General features: G+C 41.6%; 1 protein-coding gene across 1 annotated transcript; it reads left to right on the top strand.

Moving 5' to 3' along the window:
- The first annotated feature begins 8,146 nt into the window (after positions 1-8,146).
- LOC130567517 (E3 ubiquitin/ISG15 ligase TRIM25-like) lies at positions 8,147-10,081 on the top strand. The gene is made up of 2 exons (XM_057355698.1): positions 8,147-8,815; positions 9,944-10,081. Exons 1-2 carry the CDS (start codon positions 8,255-8,257, stop codon positions 10,079-10,081), a joined length of 699 nt encoding a protein of 232 aa, XP_057211681.1. The 5' UTR covers positions 8,147-8,254.
- The last annotated feature ends 9,401 nt before the right edge of the window (positions 10,082-19,482 follow it).

The following is a 19,482-nucleotide window of genomic DNA, read 5'->3' as shown; positions in this document are numbered from 1 at the left end:
CATTGTGGGAAGTTTTTGTTTTGGAGTTCTTGTTTTGTTTCAGTGTTCTTATCCTTGTTTTGTTTTTGCACCCCATCGTGGGTTTTTGTTTAGTCTTTGTTATATTAATTAAAGTCTTTTGTTAACCCCTTCACCGCTGCCTGCACTTGGGTTCTTCCTGCCACAGTACGTGACAGCAGCCGCGCGGAAATAGGGGGCGACGCGCATGCGGTGCGACGCGCTCTTTTTTTCAGGAGCGTCGGCGCCGCATCGAGATGAAAAAATCTCAATTTTTCAGAAAGGCGCAAGCGCAACGCAGGTCGTGTGACAAGAACCAACCAGCCAATAAAGACAAGAACAATGAAAATGGAGACACAGATGATCACAGCATAACTAAATCTAGTAGCAGAGTTATTGCAAGGTATTTTCAGTGCATATAATCCAAATATCCTTTGTTTATACCTCCTCGTCTCAACGACTATCGTGGCCTATGGTTGCTTAGCGACGACAGACCCAGGAGAGCGCAAAGTCCAGGGCCCAGTTGCACAAAGCACCTTAAGTTTTTCCCTTAAGTATGACACTTAAGGGGTGATTTTCCTTTACCAAAGACAATAGGAGAAGTTAAGTAAAACTTAAAGTATACTTAAGGACACACTTAAGGTAAAATTACACTTAAGGTGCTTAAGCAACCGGGCCCAGGCGCTTTGGAAAAAAGGAGAACGCAGTGCAGCTCGCGTTTTCCGCGCGGTTTTAGACGCGAAATGTGAATCGAGCCTTAAACACCAGCGCCGGCGTCTTTTTCTGCAGCTCAGGGCGTCTTTTGAGGTTGAAAAAACGTTTCTGGAAAAAAACGCCCTACGTCAAGCTCCTTTTTCACAGTAAACCAATGATAGAGACCTGTCGTTTCCATAACAACATGCGAGGAACGTGATTGGTCGAGAAGGCTCAAGCTCGAAAAAATAAAATGGCAGCCGAAACGCCCGTTGGCGGATAGTTTTGTATAATTGTAAGTTTAATTTTCACTTTCAGCAACTTCTGATTGCATGTCTAGCGAGAAATAAGTATTGTAGTTTTTAAATATGTGATTAGTTATTGCAAGACGTACTCTGTTTCTAATACAAATAGACTTCCGTTACGCTGTCTATCTGTTTCTCTGGGCTGCCTTCGTGCCTCCGAAGTCATGGCGTTCTGCTGATATTTCTATTTGTTTTACTAAAAAAGCGCCTTCGTCAACTTTTTCTTGTCAAAAAAGAAGTCATGTCTGAACATGGCCTAAGCCTGTTTTACCAGTGTTTTGAAGGCACTCTAGTGTAAATACTGTAATAATAATACTTCAAGTGTTAATAGTTTTAGTCAAATAATATAAAAAGACCAGAACCCTCGACACCCGTGAAACTTTTCTCCCCCAAACAGCAAACATCGATTCAAGAAGTGAACAAGCACCTTTGTTTATATATTGCTGTGTGTACCCAGCTAACACAGTTACGTTGTGAGGACGTACCTGGACCGGACCATAGTCGTTGCCACGACGTACCATAATAACGTTCCAGCGACGTAACTTTGTGATTCCCATATTTGTCCTGACGACGTAACATTGGACGTTGTTAGGACATGGTGATAACCTCCTGAAGACATAGCTGGAACGTACCATATTCGTCGCAGCGACGTACCGAATAACGTTTCTGGGACGTGATGAGCACGTCCTAACGACCAATCAGTCACCTTGTTAAAATCTATTTTTTTAATTTAAATTAAACAATTATCATCCCTCACATGGAGGATTAAATTAATTTGTGATTTAATCTGTCCGTTAAAGATTACATTGTATGCATAATTGGAGTAAGTTCCTATTAAAATATGTATAAAGCACAGTATAACGATTTAACTCAACACAGCACTGTACATCACAATCAGATATTTTATTTATACTGTAGTACATGACATAAATATCAAAGACTTAAACACAATATAGAGGATTTAAAGCAGATATTTATTGACAGAGATGAATAAACATTATGTTTAGGCTTAACATTATATTGTTGTCTTACCACATAAATTTAGCAGGTTGTCCGTTTTTAGAAACAACAATCAAAAGTTTCTTTAGTCACACTCACAAACATCAGGGTCCTTTCATTTTTATACGTGCCAAATCGATCGAAAATCACTAAAATATGTGTTTACTCTCACATCTGTAAGGTATAAAGTAAAGAAAGAATATTAATAAACCGCTAAAGTAATATCAGGCAGTGACGAAAAAAGAAATGACCGTTAACGTTTAAATGATGAGAGCGCGCGGTTCTTTGCAGAGCACGCGCACGCACATATCATAAATAGTTGTAATTGTGGTATCGAATTAAAGTCCAGTTTAATAGCTGTCAGAAGTCAGATTAATAGCATTCGTCTTTACATTATAACAGATTTTACTCTGATCATAAATTTTCCATACAATAACATAATAAACAGAAATGACCAGATTCATTAATCAAATGACCAGTGTCCCTGTTATCTGAGGACCAGTACATCACGTCGCTACAACGTTCTCCATGGGATTAATTCACAACGTAATTTGAGGACGTGGCTAGGACGTTTCTGGAACGTAAGCAAAAATTCTAAGAAATGGAACGTTGCCAAGACGTCCTGAGAACGTGGTTACAAAGTAATGTCAGGGTGAGCAAATGAAGACGAACTGGCGACGGTGTCAGAACGTACCGTGTTAGCTGGGTAGTATGGCGTTCCAAAGGGTCCTAAAAATGACTTTGCAGCACACACTCGTCTCACTGAACGCGACGTCTGCGTCTGCCGAACGTGACGTCTGCGTCTGCAGCTTCACACACTCGTCTCACTGAACGCCACGTCTGCCGAACTGTAATGATGTCAATTAAATTATGTTACACGAGTTTCCAGTACAACCAGTTTAATATTTTTATATTGACATTACATGTAACGTTATTAACAGAAAGTAAACGTATTCTTTCTTTTTAGAATTGTAAATAAAAGTTTTAGTATCTTGTATTAATTTGTCTGATCTCACATTTGTTAAAATTAGCAATTACTGTAAGTTTTAGGACAGGATCATTTGTGTAAGTCATGGCCTAATGGCTAGAGAGTTGGACTCGTGACCAGAAGGTTGCCGGTTCGATTCCCAGTGTCCCAGTTATCTGAGGACCAGTACATCACGTCGCTACAAACTTCTCCATGAGATTAAAACGTTATTTGAGGACGTGGCTAGGACGTTTCTGGAACGTAAGCAAAAATTGCCAGCAGGTAACGACTGAGGTACCTTGAGCAAGGCACCTTAACCCTACTTGCTCCCCAGGCGCTGCAGTGGTAGCTGCCCACTGCTCCGGGTGTAAGCGTGTTCACTACTCTCTGGATGGGTTAAATGCAGAGGTCACATTTCGGGTATGGGTCAACATATCTGACTAATAGGTCACTTTCACGTCACTTTATATACTGATAAAAACATGCAAGGACTACATCTAGGAAGAAATGGCAAGGTTTTAAATGTTTTAGCATATTAAACATACAGCATGTACAATTCACCACTAGGTGTCTCTTGGTCAGCAAAATAAGAATCTTGATTGATGCCCGTAAGAAACATGTAATTATTGATAAAAATTAAGAACGTCTTTTAATTTAAACATTCTAAGCATTAGTACTTGAGTCAATAAACAGTGTTCAATTAGTAATATTTGTGTTTTAATAGCTGTATGGTTGTCATTTGTGGACAGCTTTTGGGAAGAGTTCAAATTTGATGGAAAACCAACTGATATTTAGTATCTGCAAGACCATCAGTACTCCAGAAAAGCAGGGAATCATGTACAGTTAATAAAAGAAACAAACACGACATAGTAGCTGCGCATTACTTAGCAAAATTAGTTTTTTAGATTTTCTTAAGTAGGGTCTTTTTTAAGTTCAGCTAGGGGGTAAACTAATGCATTACAAGTATGTCATTTATGGCATGATGAACCACTGCATGTTCTTTTAGCCTATGTAATAATGACTGAACCTTCTGAAACCGAGTTACTCTTAGAATATGTTGTCAGATGCAGATACATTTCTCTCTTCACCAGTCATTTTTAGGACAGGCATATTTGCTCTATATGAATATTTCTGTCTGTGGTTCAGGTGATAAACTACAATGCAGTATTTATTTTAACTTACTCTGAAATTAAACCCTTCAGGCTTTAACAAAGAATAAGTGATTACAGTCCTGCTCACCATTATTATAGGAATGAGTGAAGTGAAAGTTAACAAAGTAGATGCTTGACACACTGCATTAAGCCGTGTAGAGTAGCGTGTTACAATACGTGTTAGCAAAAATGAAAACAAATAACTTCACTGCTACACGTGAATGACGCGTGACGTCTGCATAGACGCTTCACGGCCACACGTGATTTACGTGACGTCTACGTCACGTCTGCGTCTTGAATTCAATGCAATAAATAGCAGAATACAAAAACAGTTAAGATGTGGAGTGAGATGTTCAGTGAGACGAGTGTGTGCTGCAAAGTCATTTTTTAGGACCCTTTGGAACGCCATAGGGTAGTAACATTAGCTGCAGCTAACGTTACACACACAACAGCCTTGCATGCTCTCTTCACGGTGTTCTTGTGAAATACTAATAATAATAATAACAATAAATACACTAAGAAGTAAACAAGCACACAGCTCCCCTGAAAACACCACTTACCCGGCAGCCGCGAACAGTATGTAGGCTATCCTGGAAATGAGCTAATCTATTGAAGGCATCTGAACGTGAGGAGTCCTCCCAGATGAGGTCGTCAGGTGAAAGGTCATCACGTGAGTCATTTATTTAGGGTTAAATTATTATTCATTAATTTTACTAATAGTTAGATTGAGCAGGCCTTCACAAGAATGACCTTTAATTACAAAAAAAAAAATTTGCCTTGACAAAAGGGCACTTTCGACATTAAGGGCCAAAGAGGTAGGTGCTCAAGCACCCTACCAGGGGCGTAGCTATATGGTGGCCATGGGTGGCAACGGCTACCCCTGAATGATGGATGGCCACCTATATGGCCACCTCTGTTGTGCGAAGCAGTTTTAAGATGCGTGTCGGAGTTTACGGAGTGCTGCGCAGATCATTTAGCGAATGCACTGAAAGTAACGGGAGGACATTACTCTCGCGTTAATATGATGTCATACGCTGACGCAAGCAGTCAAAGCGCTATTATCTGAACAGCTGCTAACCTCTTCGCTTCGTGACAGTGTACTGTCTGTGTACCATGGAAGTTCATCGCGAGCAGAAGGATCAGGGTAGGGTTGCACCAGCCATTCTTAAGTTCTTTCTTAAACGTGAACGTAAAGTCCACACTAGAGGCTTAGTAACTACTACTAGCTAGTTTGTAACTAAATCTGTAATCTGTATGTTATTCGGTTGCACCATTTGGTTTTAAGGCAGAACGTAGCTATCATAAACTCTCCGTAAAGTAATGCGTAGTCGCATAATATGACGTTTACCTTCATCAGTCCAATAGCAGCCTTTAAATTCGTGAGAAAAAGTTGAGTTGAAATGTTGTGAATTTCAAAACATTCTTGATTTAAACTTATTTTACCTCACATAATAACGGTAAAATCGGTATATAGAATACTACCTTTCATGAATAACATATTTAAAAGTAAATTTAATAAACAAATGCTGTTTAAAACAATACAGCCTACTTAATGCAATAATAAATTACATGCAATATGGGTGATTTCATTTTACTGCCAACCGCAAATTAAATAAAAAGAAGATTATTTCATTTTGACGTACACAACACAGGCAGATATACACACACGGAGGCGCGCTAGGACGGTTCGTGTTAGAGCAGTCAAAAATTAAATGTCATCACATAATGTTCTCTATTTTAAAAGGTAAGTGACTGTAAATGTCAGCATTATCATGTGTGTAAATCATTGAAGAATGTCGAGTGAAACGAGCTTATTCCGTTATTCCGAGTATGCGATTTTATTCCTACAGTTATTCCTGATAGGAGGCTTCCATTTAGTTTATACATAACATTACGCTTCAACTAAGTTGAATGGTGCAACTCAAAAATATTTTGTAGTGCGTAAGTTGTAACCATTGTTGGGTGTAACTAGTTACTAAGTAATTAGTTACTGTAATTTAATTACTTTCCCCTTGAAAAGTAAAGTAAGGGATTACTCTTATTTTTTCTGTAATTTAATTACAGTTACTTCTGATGTAATTAAACTAAATACTTTGTGTAATATGTGTGTGTGCAGAAGAGGAATTTACATCAAAATTCAAAGTCTAACTTTAAAATCCGTGATTTAATGTATAAATCTCACATTTGTAATTAATAATAATACTTTATGTAGTTTTATATTATTTATTTGAATGAATTAAAAGAGCCGTTTCATGTCTATCTTTGAATCACTTAACTAATCAAGGTTGATGTAGGATATAGAAAGTAATTAGTAATAAGTAATTAAATACTTTTTGAAGAGAGTAACTTCTACAGTAATCTAATTACATTATCGAATGTGTAATTAGTAACTAGTTAATTAATTACTTTTTCAGAGTAACTTACCCAACACTGGTTGTAACTTAGTTTAAGTCAAAACTACAGTAGGCTAAGTTGTAATTTAAGCACAGCTGGTGCTGGTGGTCTTGTTTAACTGGATTTCATTCATTCATTATATTTTCGCGAAAGTTTAAATTGGGGTACTGCAATGTTTATTTTCTCTAAAAAATGCTAATTTACTGCAAATGATAGCTAACAAATTATTTTAAAATAATGTTAGCACATGAAAGCATTGCAAATAAATTGTTTACTTTACGTTCTTTGTGTATGTTTTTGACCAGCAAACTATGTGTAATGAAGAATTGGTGTTAATTACAGTAGAAGTTAAAGAATTTCTGTCTCTAAGGAGCTTTTGGTCACCCTAAAAAAAAGTTCTGGCTACGCCCCTGCCCTCCAATCAACCCACCAATCCCCCCCACCCCCCTCTGCACGTGTCTGAGGATTAATGCTGTGTAGAAGTATTGTTCAGTCTTCGTTTAAGTGACATTCACAAACAGAAGCTCATTGTAAAGTGTTGAGAGTTTGATGCCTGTTCCAGCACATTTTAACTTAACTTTTATTTGAAACGATTAAGGAAATTCATTTCAGTGAAAAATCTGCTCTGGTTATTTCTGCTGGTCGTGGGCAATAAGAGTAGATGTGAACTTCTTTAATACTGTTTTAAATCATCTGCTGCTTAAGAAAATGACAAGAACGTTTACTACAAAGTCTACACAAACACTGGCTACACTAAAAACGATCACATACAACATATTGTTTTGATTTCATTCATTACAAAATGTGAACAATGAATAAGTTATTAAAAGTGTATAGTTTTATGTAATGGAATGCTGCCACCTCCTGGACAAAGACATTAGCGCACAACAAATAAAGGCAGATACTTTATACTTACAGCGTCATGTATGGTATTTAATGAAGTTTTTATTTGAGTTTGAAAAGGAGCTTGGGGATGAGGTGAGAACCTAGAGAGCTAAACATGGCTTATTTAATGTTGAGTCAGTGTTGACCAATTTAACATTGATTCAACATTAAATGAAATATTTTTGCTATCTGGAAAGTGTGCTGACATGAGATGACCCCACTTACTTTTAATTTATATCCTTAAAGTGATAGTTCACCTAAAAATAAAAATTCTGCCATCGATTACTTACCCTCATGTAATTTCATACATGTATAAATCACTTTGTTTAGTTGGACACAAAGAAAGATATTTGGAAGAATGTAAGCAATTTCACTTCTGTGACATCATCCACTACCATAGTAGAAATAAATTTGTATTTTTTTGTTCTGTTGAACACATAATGAGATATTTTGAAGAATTAAGGAACACAACGCAGTGGAGTAATATTTGACCAGTAGTATCTGTACTTTCAAGCTTTATTTGAAAGCATTTGCAGCATGTATTCAGTCCTTCTGAAAAAAGTTTATTTAATAACTAAATACATTTCATTAGAATATATGCATACAGTACTATAGTGTTTGTATTGTTATTATTGTTTCTAAAGGCTAATTCACACTGATCCAACAACAAATGAGTTTGTTGGAGTCCACTGGATCAGTGCTTTGGCCATCGGCAGTGTTTTATTGCCACAATATGACACCGACACACACTGAACTCTTTTATTAGATTCACAGACACGCCTGTTTTCTCAAACACACAAGCAGGAAAGTGGATGGAGGAAAAGTGAAAGTGTTGTTGAGCTGTGGTGTGTATTTGTGGTAAAATGGCAGAAGGTATTTCAGAGGATCACTTCATGTGTTCAGTGTGTTTGGATCTACTGAAGGATCCAGTGACGCTTCACTGTGGACACACTTACTGTATGAGGTGCATCACAGACTGCTGGGATCAGGACGATCAGACGGGAATCTACAGCTGCCCTCAGTGCAGACAAACCTTCAGCCCTCGGCCTGTTCTAGGGAAGAATGTGGTGGTTGCTGAGATGGTGGAGAAGCTGAAGAAGACGAGACTTTCTGGTGTGTGTTACGCTGGAGCTGGAGATGTGGAGTGTGACGTCTGTACTGGAAGAAAACACAAAGCCATCAAATCCTGTCTGACGTGTCTCAAGTCTTACTGTCAAACTCATCTCCAGCAACACGAGAATCTCTTCAGAGGGAAGCTGATGGAGGGCGCTGGACGACTGCAGGAGATGATCTGCTCTCGACATGATAAAGTGACGGAGATCTACTGTCGCACTGATCAGAGATGTATCTGTGTGTTGTGTTTGGTGGATGAACACAGAAATCATGACACTGTATCAACGGCTGCAGCGAGAACAGAGAAACAGGTGAGAATGTCTTCCGTCACTATTCTGAGACCAGAACAAGACATTGCGTCAGAAGCTGAAGCTACAGGGAGTCAATCATTCCTCGCTCAATTTCATTTTCTTTCTTTTTACTTCCGTATTCTGACACATTTCCGAGTGAAAAGGATTTTCAAAGGAGAAAATTAGTGGGTGTGGCTTGCGTTGTTCACTGCGATTTGATTGGATGTGTAAAAACAGCTGTTGCATTGATTTTAAAATGAAGCTGGCAGCAGACTGACAGTTGAAGGGGAGGAGTTAACGCATGCTCCGCCCAAGCCGTCTGGATCGTCATTGCAGGGCGGGAGTGCATTTTCAGATTTTAACTGAATATTATTACATGAATTTAAAAAAGAAAATGACCAAATAAGAATTGTCCTTTTTATTTCACTGGGACTTTAAAGAAATGCTCTGTGATGCTCTTCACTGCAACGCCGAAGAGGGAATCAAGAGCATTAATGGATCCTTCTGTCCTCATCTTGTAAATCCACGAGACTGAGGCACAGGTGGCGCTGTAGCTCACACTCCACCTGATGGTGTTATAAGACTTCAGCTTCTGATGTGATGTGGACTGAACCACTCTCAAGGGGAACTGAGGAGACTCACATGCAAATTCAACTGCTCTAAAGTTTATAATCCTAGCAAAGATTAGATTAAACTTTATTGTCATTGCACATGTACGAGTACAAGGCAATGAAATGTGACCTCTGCATTTAACCCATCCAGAGAGTAGTGAACACACGCACAGCAAGTGGTGAACACACGTACACCCGGAGCAGTGGGCAGCTATCACTGCAGCGCCCGGGGAGCAAGTAGGAGTAAGGTGCCTTGCTCAAGGGCACCTCAGTTGTTACCCGCCGGCCCTGGGAATCCAACCGGCAACCTTCTGGTCACGAGTCCGACTCTCTGACCATTAGGCCACAACTGCCCCAGCAGTTCATTGATTTAATGTTGAATCACTGTTGAGAATAACCAGCAGAACATTAATTCTTTACTATTTGGGTTATACTTTATTTTTAAATAAATGTCTGTTGTCATGGTCTCCAGTCATGACCATGATGATGTTTCTCTATTATCTTTATTATGTAGAGAGTCATGTGTTTGATTTCTCAGAGTCAGTTAGGAGAAACACGGAAGAAAGTTCAGCAGAAGATCCATCAGAGAGAGAAACATGTTCAGGAGCTGAGAGACGCTGTGGAGTGTCATAAGGTGAACTGTGATGAGATGTGTGTGTGTGTTATTTATCTCTGATCCTGGGGTCAGTGATGGTGTGTGTGTGATGTGTTTGTAACTGTAATGTGTGTGTGTGACGATGCGTGCATGTGTGTAACTAATGTGTGTGCGTGTGTGTGTGTGTGTGTGTGTAACTGTAATGTGTGGTTATATGTGTTCATGATGTGGGCTCGTGTCGTGTTATTCTGTTATTTATTCAATCTGATAATTCAACTAGGGATCAGTAGATGGTGTGTGTGTGTGTGTGTTGTGTGTGTGTGTGTGTGTGTGTGTGTGTGTGCGTATGTGTGTGCGTATGTGTGTGTGTGTGTTATTTCATTGTAGGAAGTGGTCTCTGATGCTGGGGTCAGTGATGGTGAGTGTGACTGTGGAAATCAGCAGATAGAAACTGTGTCAATCTCATGATATCACTGGACTGTCATTCTAATATGATGTCAGATGTCCAGTGATTAACCCGAGATCTTTCTCAAGGGATGTGTGCAGAAATCCTGCAGTTTGTCTCTCAGCTGACGGACAGATTCTCTCACAGCATCAAAAGAAAAGAGGAAAGTGACACTGATGTCGTCTGGAGATTCAGGAGGTGCAGAGAGAGACTGAAAACTCTACAGCATCAAATAAACACACAAATCCCATCATGACTTCACATGAAAACAAGCAATACTGACACAATTCACAAGTTTACCTGCGCAGATAACAGTGATGTTGATAGGGATAATAATGATAGAGCGTGGTTATGAAGGTTATGCGTATTTGGCGTGCTGTCCAAGGAAGCGGGCTCCGAGCTTGCCGAATCTATCCGAGCCCGAAGCACTCTACCCTGGTCAGGGCAAGTGCGCCGAGCTCGGAACCAGCTTGAGCCCAGAGCACACCCCCATAAAGTGGGACAGCAGCTGTAGTACGCAATAACCACCCAAAAGAGATGCTGAGGGCTGCGGAGGTTGTGGCCTGCGTTCGGGTAAAGACGAGAGGATGAGGGCTCCTTTAGGAGATGTGGTTGTGGTGAGACGGAAAAACTAGGGTAGGTGCTCCCCCGAGGACACTGAGATGATGAAATGAGGGTCCCTGCTGGAGTGGTGGGAAGTTGGGATCTGTAAGCAGCTGACCGTAGTGCATGTAGAGATTGTAAAGATGGGGATGTCGGAAACCCTCTGAAGCGAAACATGGCTACATGGGTGTCCCTGGTGTTAAGACTGATACTTAGAAGGAGGCGACTGAAGGAGGGGCGTCAACTGTAGTGGAGTGCCTGATGGAGGCTCCTGCTGGGGTGAATGCTGCTTGATGCTGGCTTCTGCTGAAGGTCTTATGGGTAGAGCGCGAGATGGGGGCATTGACCTCTGTGGAGGCAGTCGTTGCGCCTGCTACTGGCTTCAACGCTTGAGATGGAACCACTGGCCTCTGCGGAGGCGGTCACTGCGGTGACACTGGCTTCTACTCAACTCTCAACTCAACTTTATTTATATAGCGCTTTTTACAATTTTCATTGTTACCAAGCAGCTGTACATGAGACATATTGACTATAAGCAAAACAATTAAAGTTGTTCCTGCAAAAACAAGAAAAAGGTGAAAACACAGAAGACAGACATACCCACATACAAAACACTCCACACACACAATATGCACACGAACTAACACACATAGACATAGACACACACACACACACACACACACGGACGCACACGCACACACATACGTACACAGACAAGTACGCACACACACACACACACACACACACACACACACACACGCACAGTGAGAGCACACATTTAAGATAAAGGAGAGAGAAGCACAGGTCAAATATAACAGACTATAAATTCCTATATGCAATATTAATTAAGTAAAACTTTAAAATTCTAAAGCAGCCCCCCCGGTCAGGCAGATAGTGCAAAAACAGTATGCAAACGGTGGCGAGGAACCCAAAACTCTAATCGAGAAAAAAAACCTCAGGAGAACCCAGGCCCAACCAGGGGATTCCAGTTCCCCTCTGGCAAAAGCTGCTGCCTCTGCACAAGCTCCAGAGAACTTGCACAACAAGGCTAAATAAAATAAATAAACTTAATAATAAAATAAATTATAGTTTAAGATTATCATTAATAATCTAATAGCATTTGAATTTTGTGGTGAAGACATGTCAAGAGACCGCGTCCTTCTTTATCCAGCTCTATCATCTCAGCTCTTGTCAGGTCCCCACTTCCCATTCTCCGCTCTACCATCAGGTCAGGCCATGAACTGCATCCTGCTCGCTGTGGTAACCTTGGAACAATGAGACAAGACTGGCTGAGAGTAGAGTACTGTTCTGTACTCTTTGATGCAACAAGTACATCAGTTGTGTTTTTGGTTCCGGTTGATCTAACTAATGCAGCCTAAACCCTCTGAAGATTTATATTATGGAAGAGTAGTGTATGCAAGATTAAAAAGATGCGTCTTTAGTCTAGATTTAAACTGACAGAGTGTGTCTGCCTCCCGGACAGTGCAGGGAAGACTATTCCAAAGTTTAGGCGCTAGATAGGAAAAGGATCTACCACCTGCACTTGATTTTGAAATTCTAGGTATTACCAACTGACAGGACGCCTGAGAGCGTAATGCACGTGAAGGACTGTAATACAAAAGGAGTTCATTCAAGTACTGAGGAGCTAAACCATGTAAGGCTTTATAGGTAATAAGCAAGATTTTAAAGTTAACGCGATGCTTTATAGGTAACCAGTGCAAGGTTGACAGAACCGGGCTAATATGTTCATACTTTTTTGTACGTGTAAGAACTCGAGCTGCCGCGTTTTGGACCAATTGGAGTTTTTGTAATAAGCCTGCAGGGCAACCACCTAACAGTGCATTACAGTAGTCTAGTCTTGATGTCATGAATGCATGAATTAACTTCTCTGCATCTGACATTGACAGCATATGACGTAGTTTAGATATATTCTTAAATGGAAAAACGCAATTTTACAGGTGTTGGCGACGTGGCTCTCAAATGACAGATTACTATCGAATAGAACGCCAAGATTCTTTGCTGACGACGAGGGTTTTATGGAACATCCGTCAATAGTTAAACAGTATTCTTGGTTGTTACTTATAGCAGTTTTCGGTCCAATAAGTAACACTTCCGTTTTGTCCGAGTTCAGTAATAAAAAGTTGTTACTCATCCAGTTTTTTATATCGACTATGCATTCCATTATTCGATGGAACTGCTGTGTTTCATGAGGCTTCGAGGAAATATAAAGTTGAGTATCATCAGCATAACAGTGAAAGCTAACTCCGTGTCGCTTTATTATATCTCCTAGAGGTACAGAGAGTTCATACCTAAATGGTTCTGCGAAGCTCATGGCAACTGATTGAGAAAGCAGCATTCAGCATGCTACATCTGGCTTTTACCTGAATCCCCTTTACGATGTACACATCTTGCTTATACTGAATCTCAGAGCTGATCGTGCTGCAACTTGGCTTCAGAGTTAGATTGAAGACTGGCTACACGTCATCGCACATTTAGCGACCGGTTACCCGATGGAAGCACTGGCCTTGGATGGGTAAGACATGGCCGTACGCAATGCATAGCTGCTTCTTGTTGCGTAGAGCCGGCCTCTGCGAGATGTGTCTTTGGTCGCATGCTGTTCAGCTTGAGATGGAAGCTGCTGCCTCTGCTGGCGATGCTGCTGGCCATCTGCTTCTACACTTGAGATGGAAATGCTGGCCTTTGCTGAGCGTCGCTGCGGTGTGCTGGCTTCTGTGCGTGATGAGAACCTAGGCTCTCTGGAGTCTGTCGCCACTAATAATAATAATAATACTTTATTCTTATATAGCGCCTTTAAAGTGGCTTCTCAAGGCACTTTACATAAAAGCAAATGATAATACAACACACACACACACAAAAATGCTTATATAAACATAAACAATACATAAAAGTCAGGAAAAAGCCAACCAAAAAGTAGTTTTTAAATAAGATTTAAAAATATTTAAATTCTGTGCGTCTCTGATGTTAGGAGGCAGAGCATTCCAAAGTCTAGGAGCATAGGATGAGAAAGCTCTGTCCCCTACAGAACGTACCAGTGTCTGTGGGACTACCAATAGCCTGCTTGTGAGGAGCGTAGATGACGCTTAGGTGGTATAAAGTTAAGAGTGCAGACAGATACTGAGGGGCCAGACCATGCAGTGCCTTATATGTGAGCATGAGGACTTTAAAGTCAACTCGGAACCTGACCGGGAGCCAGTGCAGAGACTTTAGAATTGGTGTGATATGCTCCTCACTCCGGTTAGGATCCTAGCAGCTGAATTTTGCACATATTGCAATTTGTTAAGTGTGGTTTTAGGAACCCCAGCAAGAAGGGCATTGCAATAGTCAATACGGGAGAAAACGAAAGTATTTATAAGCCTTTCAGTCACGGAAAGGGATAACATAGAACGGAGTCTAGCAATATTTCTGAGATGAAAGTAAGAGTTCTTTACGGTGTACTGAACATGAGAGACAAATGACAAGCTTGAATCAAATATTACTCCTAGATTGTTTAATGTGGCTTGTGGTTCCAAAGCAGAGCCATCAACATTTAAGAGTAGTAAACCAGCTTTACGAAGCTGATGGGAGGTGCCAATAAGCAAAACCTCAGTCTTATCACTATTAAGACACAAAAAGTTTTGGGACAGCCATGACTTCATATCAGAAATACAATGTGTTAAAAAAAGAACATCCCAATTTTGACTAGGCTTAGAGTGAATGTAAATCTGAGTATCGTCTGCATAAAAGTGATAATTAATCCCAAATGCAATCCAAGTGGAAATATGTAAATGCTAAAAAGTAACGGACCTAAAATTGAACCTTGAGGAACACCCGTACAGACAAAACCAGTCTCAGACCGGCTACCACACATACATACGAACTGTTGACGATCGGAGAGGTAAGATCTAAACCATGTTAAGACAGTCCCAGAAACACCAAAGACAGTTTCCAGACGTTGGAGTAGAAGGTTGTGGTTGACCGTATCAAAAGCAGCACTAAGATCTAAAAGGATAAGAATAGAAAGAGAACCAGAATCAGAGGCTATTAACAGATCATTGGAGACCTTGACCAAGGCTGTCTCAGTACTATGAAATTTTCGAAATCCAGACTGAAGGGGCTCGAATAGGTTATTTAGTGTAAGATGACTGTGTAGCTGCAAAGCCACAACACGTTCAAGAATTTTCGCGAGAAAAGGAAGATTTGATATAGGACGATAATTATTTAAATTATCCAAATCAACATTATGCTTTTTTGGAACCGGTGTTACAACAGCAGTTTTCAATGCTGCTGGTACAACACCAGAACGCAAGGAATCATTAATAATATTGAGAACAGCAGGGCACAATGAATCCAGACAAGATTTAAGCAAGCTCGTAGGGAGAGGATCAAGCAAGCAAGTGGTGACTTTCATACATGATACCTCCCTAGTGAGCAGCTCCGAGTCAATTTGAGAGAATGTAGAAAAGAATGTGCCAGAGAAACTATATAAGCATAAGGTAGAAGAGGATACTGGTGTAGCATGAATAAATTTGTAAACATTGTCAATCTTAGAGCTAAAAAAATGCAGAAAATCATTACACAATTGATTTGAGACAGGTAGGGAGGTGCCAAGATTGACTTTGAGGAGTCTATTTATAGTTTTAAAAAGATGTCTAGGATTACTGATTGGAATCTATGATCTGAGAGAAATAAGCAGATCTTGTAGACTCAATTGCAGCTCTATATTGCCCCAGGTGGTCTTTCCAAGACTGATAGAAAACATTCAGGCCTGAGTCACGACACTTGCACTCCAATTTACGGCAAGATGCTTTCTTAGAACGCAGGTCATCATTATACCAGGGGGCAGAACGAGCGAAAGAGACACTGCGGGACTTTAGGGGGGCAAAATAATCCAAATTAGATGCAAGAACAGTATTCAGCTGTAATATTTTGTCGTCAAGAGGAGCCAACTGAAGATCACTAAGGGAGGAAACAACAGAGTCTGCAAAATCTGAGGGATTGATTGATTTCCATTTGCGAAAATTAACAGTGTGTGAAGATGATATACGAAGAAGAGGAAGTTCCAGGTTAAAGAAAATTGCCAGATGATCAGATAGACCAATGTCAACAGGAGACAGCTGTGACACAATTTCATTGTTTGCAATCACAAGGTCTAATGTATGACCTTTATTGTGTGTAGGGCCGCTACTAAACTGTTTGAGATTAAAACAGTCTAGTAAAAATAGGAAGTCCTTTGTCATCATAGAGTCATTTGTGTCAATGTGTATGTTGAAATCCCCAAGTAGGAGCGGAAATGTTCAGAACAAGGCACTCAAATGATGAGAACTGCGCTGCACACACAACGCTGATGTTAAATTGCAGATTGAAAACCACAATAATTCCCTCACCTCGACCAGAAAGTCGCGGTAGATCAAACAGTCCGTACCCCTCAGGAGTCAGCAGGTTAAAGAGGAGTCCGTCATTTTGTTTATGCCATGTTTCGGTTAAGAACAATACGAGTTTTCGATCAATAACAATGTCCGATAAAAGCAGGGCCTTGTTGTTTACTGAACGTGCATTGAACAACGCAACATTTGCGGGGATCTGGGACACCACAGAAGGCAACTCCGATCGAGCAAGCAATGAAAGATTACTAGGGACTGCACCTGTATGTGATGCTCTTTTAGTCTGTCGGCGGCTCATAGGCACGCTGATGTTGTGAGAGGAAAGGCAATAACTGCGGCCTAAGCTCCGGTGTATGTACCGTCTTTGCCTCAGCAGGCCAGCGTTTCGACAGAGTTCATAGGCATCTTTTTGTAGCCTGTAATTCTGTTTTAAGTTGAGTAGCTGATGTGCGGTGTACCTTAAAGCCATCCTACGTGAGTCCAGGATTCTAGCAGTTTCAAAAGAGTGAAGATTTATAGTGCTGCAGCAGGGTATACTCCACCGAATTGGCTCCAGAGTCCTCCAGAGAGCACAGGCAGATAAAAACAATAATCCAAAAAGTGTGGAATAGTCCCGCAACATTGCTAAAGCGAAGACAGCTGAAGACAGGAGGTTTTAAAACCCCGTGTCAACAAAAATACAAACAAACGGTGAATGGAGCGGCAGCCAGAGTGTGCCAGCGTACCCAATCAACCGGAAACTTAAATGAATAAAGAATGAACAATGTAGTTGTGCCATGGCGATGCTGGCTTCTACATTTGAGATGGAAGCGCTGGCCTCTGCTGAGGCTGTCGCTGCATTAATGCTGGCTTCTGTGCTTGAAATGGAAGCGCTAGCCTCTGCTGGAGCTGTCGCTGTGGCGATGCTGCCTTCTACTCTTGAGATGGAAATGCTGGCCTTGCTGAGGCGGTCGCTGAGGTGATGCTGGCTTTAATGCTTGAGATGGAATTGCTGGCCTCTGCCGAGGTGGTCGCTGCTGCGATGTTGGCTTCTGCTGTGAAGTCTGCTGCAGCAGAGCTCGAGAAGTGGGCACTGGCCCCTGCGGGCACGGTCTGAACCGAACGGGTCTTGAGATGAAAGCCCTGGTGATTGCTGAGTTGATGCTGCGGCGGTGAGGTCTCTTGCTGGGGAGATGACGGCTGAAGTAGTGGAGGTTCAAACCCATGCGGGTGAAGGATGAACTTTTAGATGATTCGGGAAATGAGGGTTCGATGGGCTTCCCTGATGAGGGAGCGATCTGACCGGATGTAGCTCTTGAAAGCTTCCGACGTCCAGTGCCCGAGTGCTTGGATTTGAGACTGCGAGAGGCCTTTTTGAGCGGCTGTGGTTGCTTCGCCCTATGGGGAAGGAGTGGCCGGAATAGTGGTCAGTGGGGATGTCGGATAGGAGAAGGACGGCTTTCAGGTGCTTTTGGAACCAGAAGCGAGTAGCTGGGTGGTTAGATTCGTTGACAAAGAGAGGATCTGATGTGGTTTTGGTCTGAGATTTCCTGAAGTGAAGGTAGGCTAGGAGGGTTTGAAAAGGTTGAATCGGTGACTGGAGATTGAAAATATAGACGAAATGTCCTCTCCTGGTTTGGTCCATCTTGCTTTGCTTGATGAGGTATGACATTGTCTCTGAATCGAGTACTGATAGGTCCGATATTGTTGGATGAAGTAGGGGGTTAAAAATTGATGTGGTGGAGATTTCCGAGCAGCTTAGAAAGCCGAAGAATGTCAGGATAAACATGGCGTCGAGTGTGCGGGTGACGTGCGTGGAGGGTAGTGATGCATTTGGTTAGTATTTCCAGGGTTATGGGTTGCCTGGCGTCTGGACGGGCGTGCTGGGTTCTTTGAATGCCCTTGATGAGCATGGATGTTTGGGAGCTGGTTATGACTGCTGATGTAGAGTTGAATATGAGTTTATGGAAGAGTTTTGTCTGGGGCGAGTGGAATGCCGAGCTTCTCAAAGACTTCTCTTTTGCTAGATGCGCGGCTGGAAACGAGTTGGGAGGCGAGATGATTGAAAAATCGTCTAGTGGGTGGATGAGGTAGGGGATTGCATAATTGTTAGAGAGAATCCACCAAATTGACTCTGACAATATGTCGAAAAATGTTTGGACAGAAAAGTAAAATTTATTGCGCCAGCATATGCCGAATAGATGCCAGAAGTCTGGGTGGATGGGCATGACTTTAAACGCAGAGGTGTTGTCGACTTTGGCTAGCCAAGCACCATTTTTAATTAAAGTGATGGCTTGATCGATGTTAGGATAGTGCAGGGAAAATTCCTCGATCGGAATGAGGCTGTTAATGCTTGGAAAGGAAGAGCTGTGTGGTGACGACAGATCGAATATTAGGCGTTTTTTGTCTGAGAATTTACGTGTCGCTATGCCGATGGGGCTGATGCGAAATGCGGTAAATGGGGGAGCAGCGAAGGGGCCGATAATGCGAAATTTGCGTCGATCTCTTTTTTGATGAGGAGATCAACTGACTCTGGTTCGGCGAGAGCAGACTGGAGGTTGGGGCATATTAAGCTGTGTGATGGGAGACTGATAACGCGTGATAACGCCGGGGTCGAAGCCATTCGAGAGACTGGTCAGGAGATAATCAGTGAACTGAGTGTCGGGATGCGAAGATAACTCAAAAGACAAACAAGAAACGTTCATAGGAGTCGAGAGGTAATTTTAATGTTTTTTATTAGGAGCTTGTGACACTGGGAAAACAATTTGAGCGTGTGCGCCACTGCAGAATGTGCACACGTGCAGGAAGCGACATCGCTGTCTACAGCATCTGCCTATGTTGAAGTTCCTGCAAGCCTCGAAGTTGCTGGGTTGCCCAGAGGTTTGGTATGCTGGGCGGTTTGTCTGGCACAGTACAGAGGAAATGGATTTGGGAGGTGAAGCTGAGCATGGGGGAAGAGAGGGAGTGACTAGGGGACAATCGATTGTGGTATGCGCTACTGAGCGACATACCGCGCAAGAAATATTGCGGACACCCAGGAAGACCCTGTTATGTAGCTCAGTGTCCAGTGCTCC

The sequence above is a fragment of the Triplophysa rosa genome, linkage group LG16, assembly GCF_024868665.1.
Source record: "Triplophysa rosa linkage group LG16, Trosa_1v2, whole genome shotgun sequence".
NCBI lineage: Eukaryota > Metazoa > Chordata > Actinopteri > Cypriniformes > Nemacheilidae > Triplophysa > Triplophysa rosa.
Note: the sequence above shows the minus strand (reverse complement) of the source record. Positions and strands in the feature narration are given on the sequence as shown.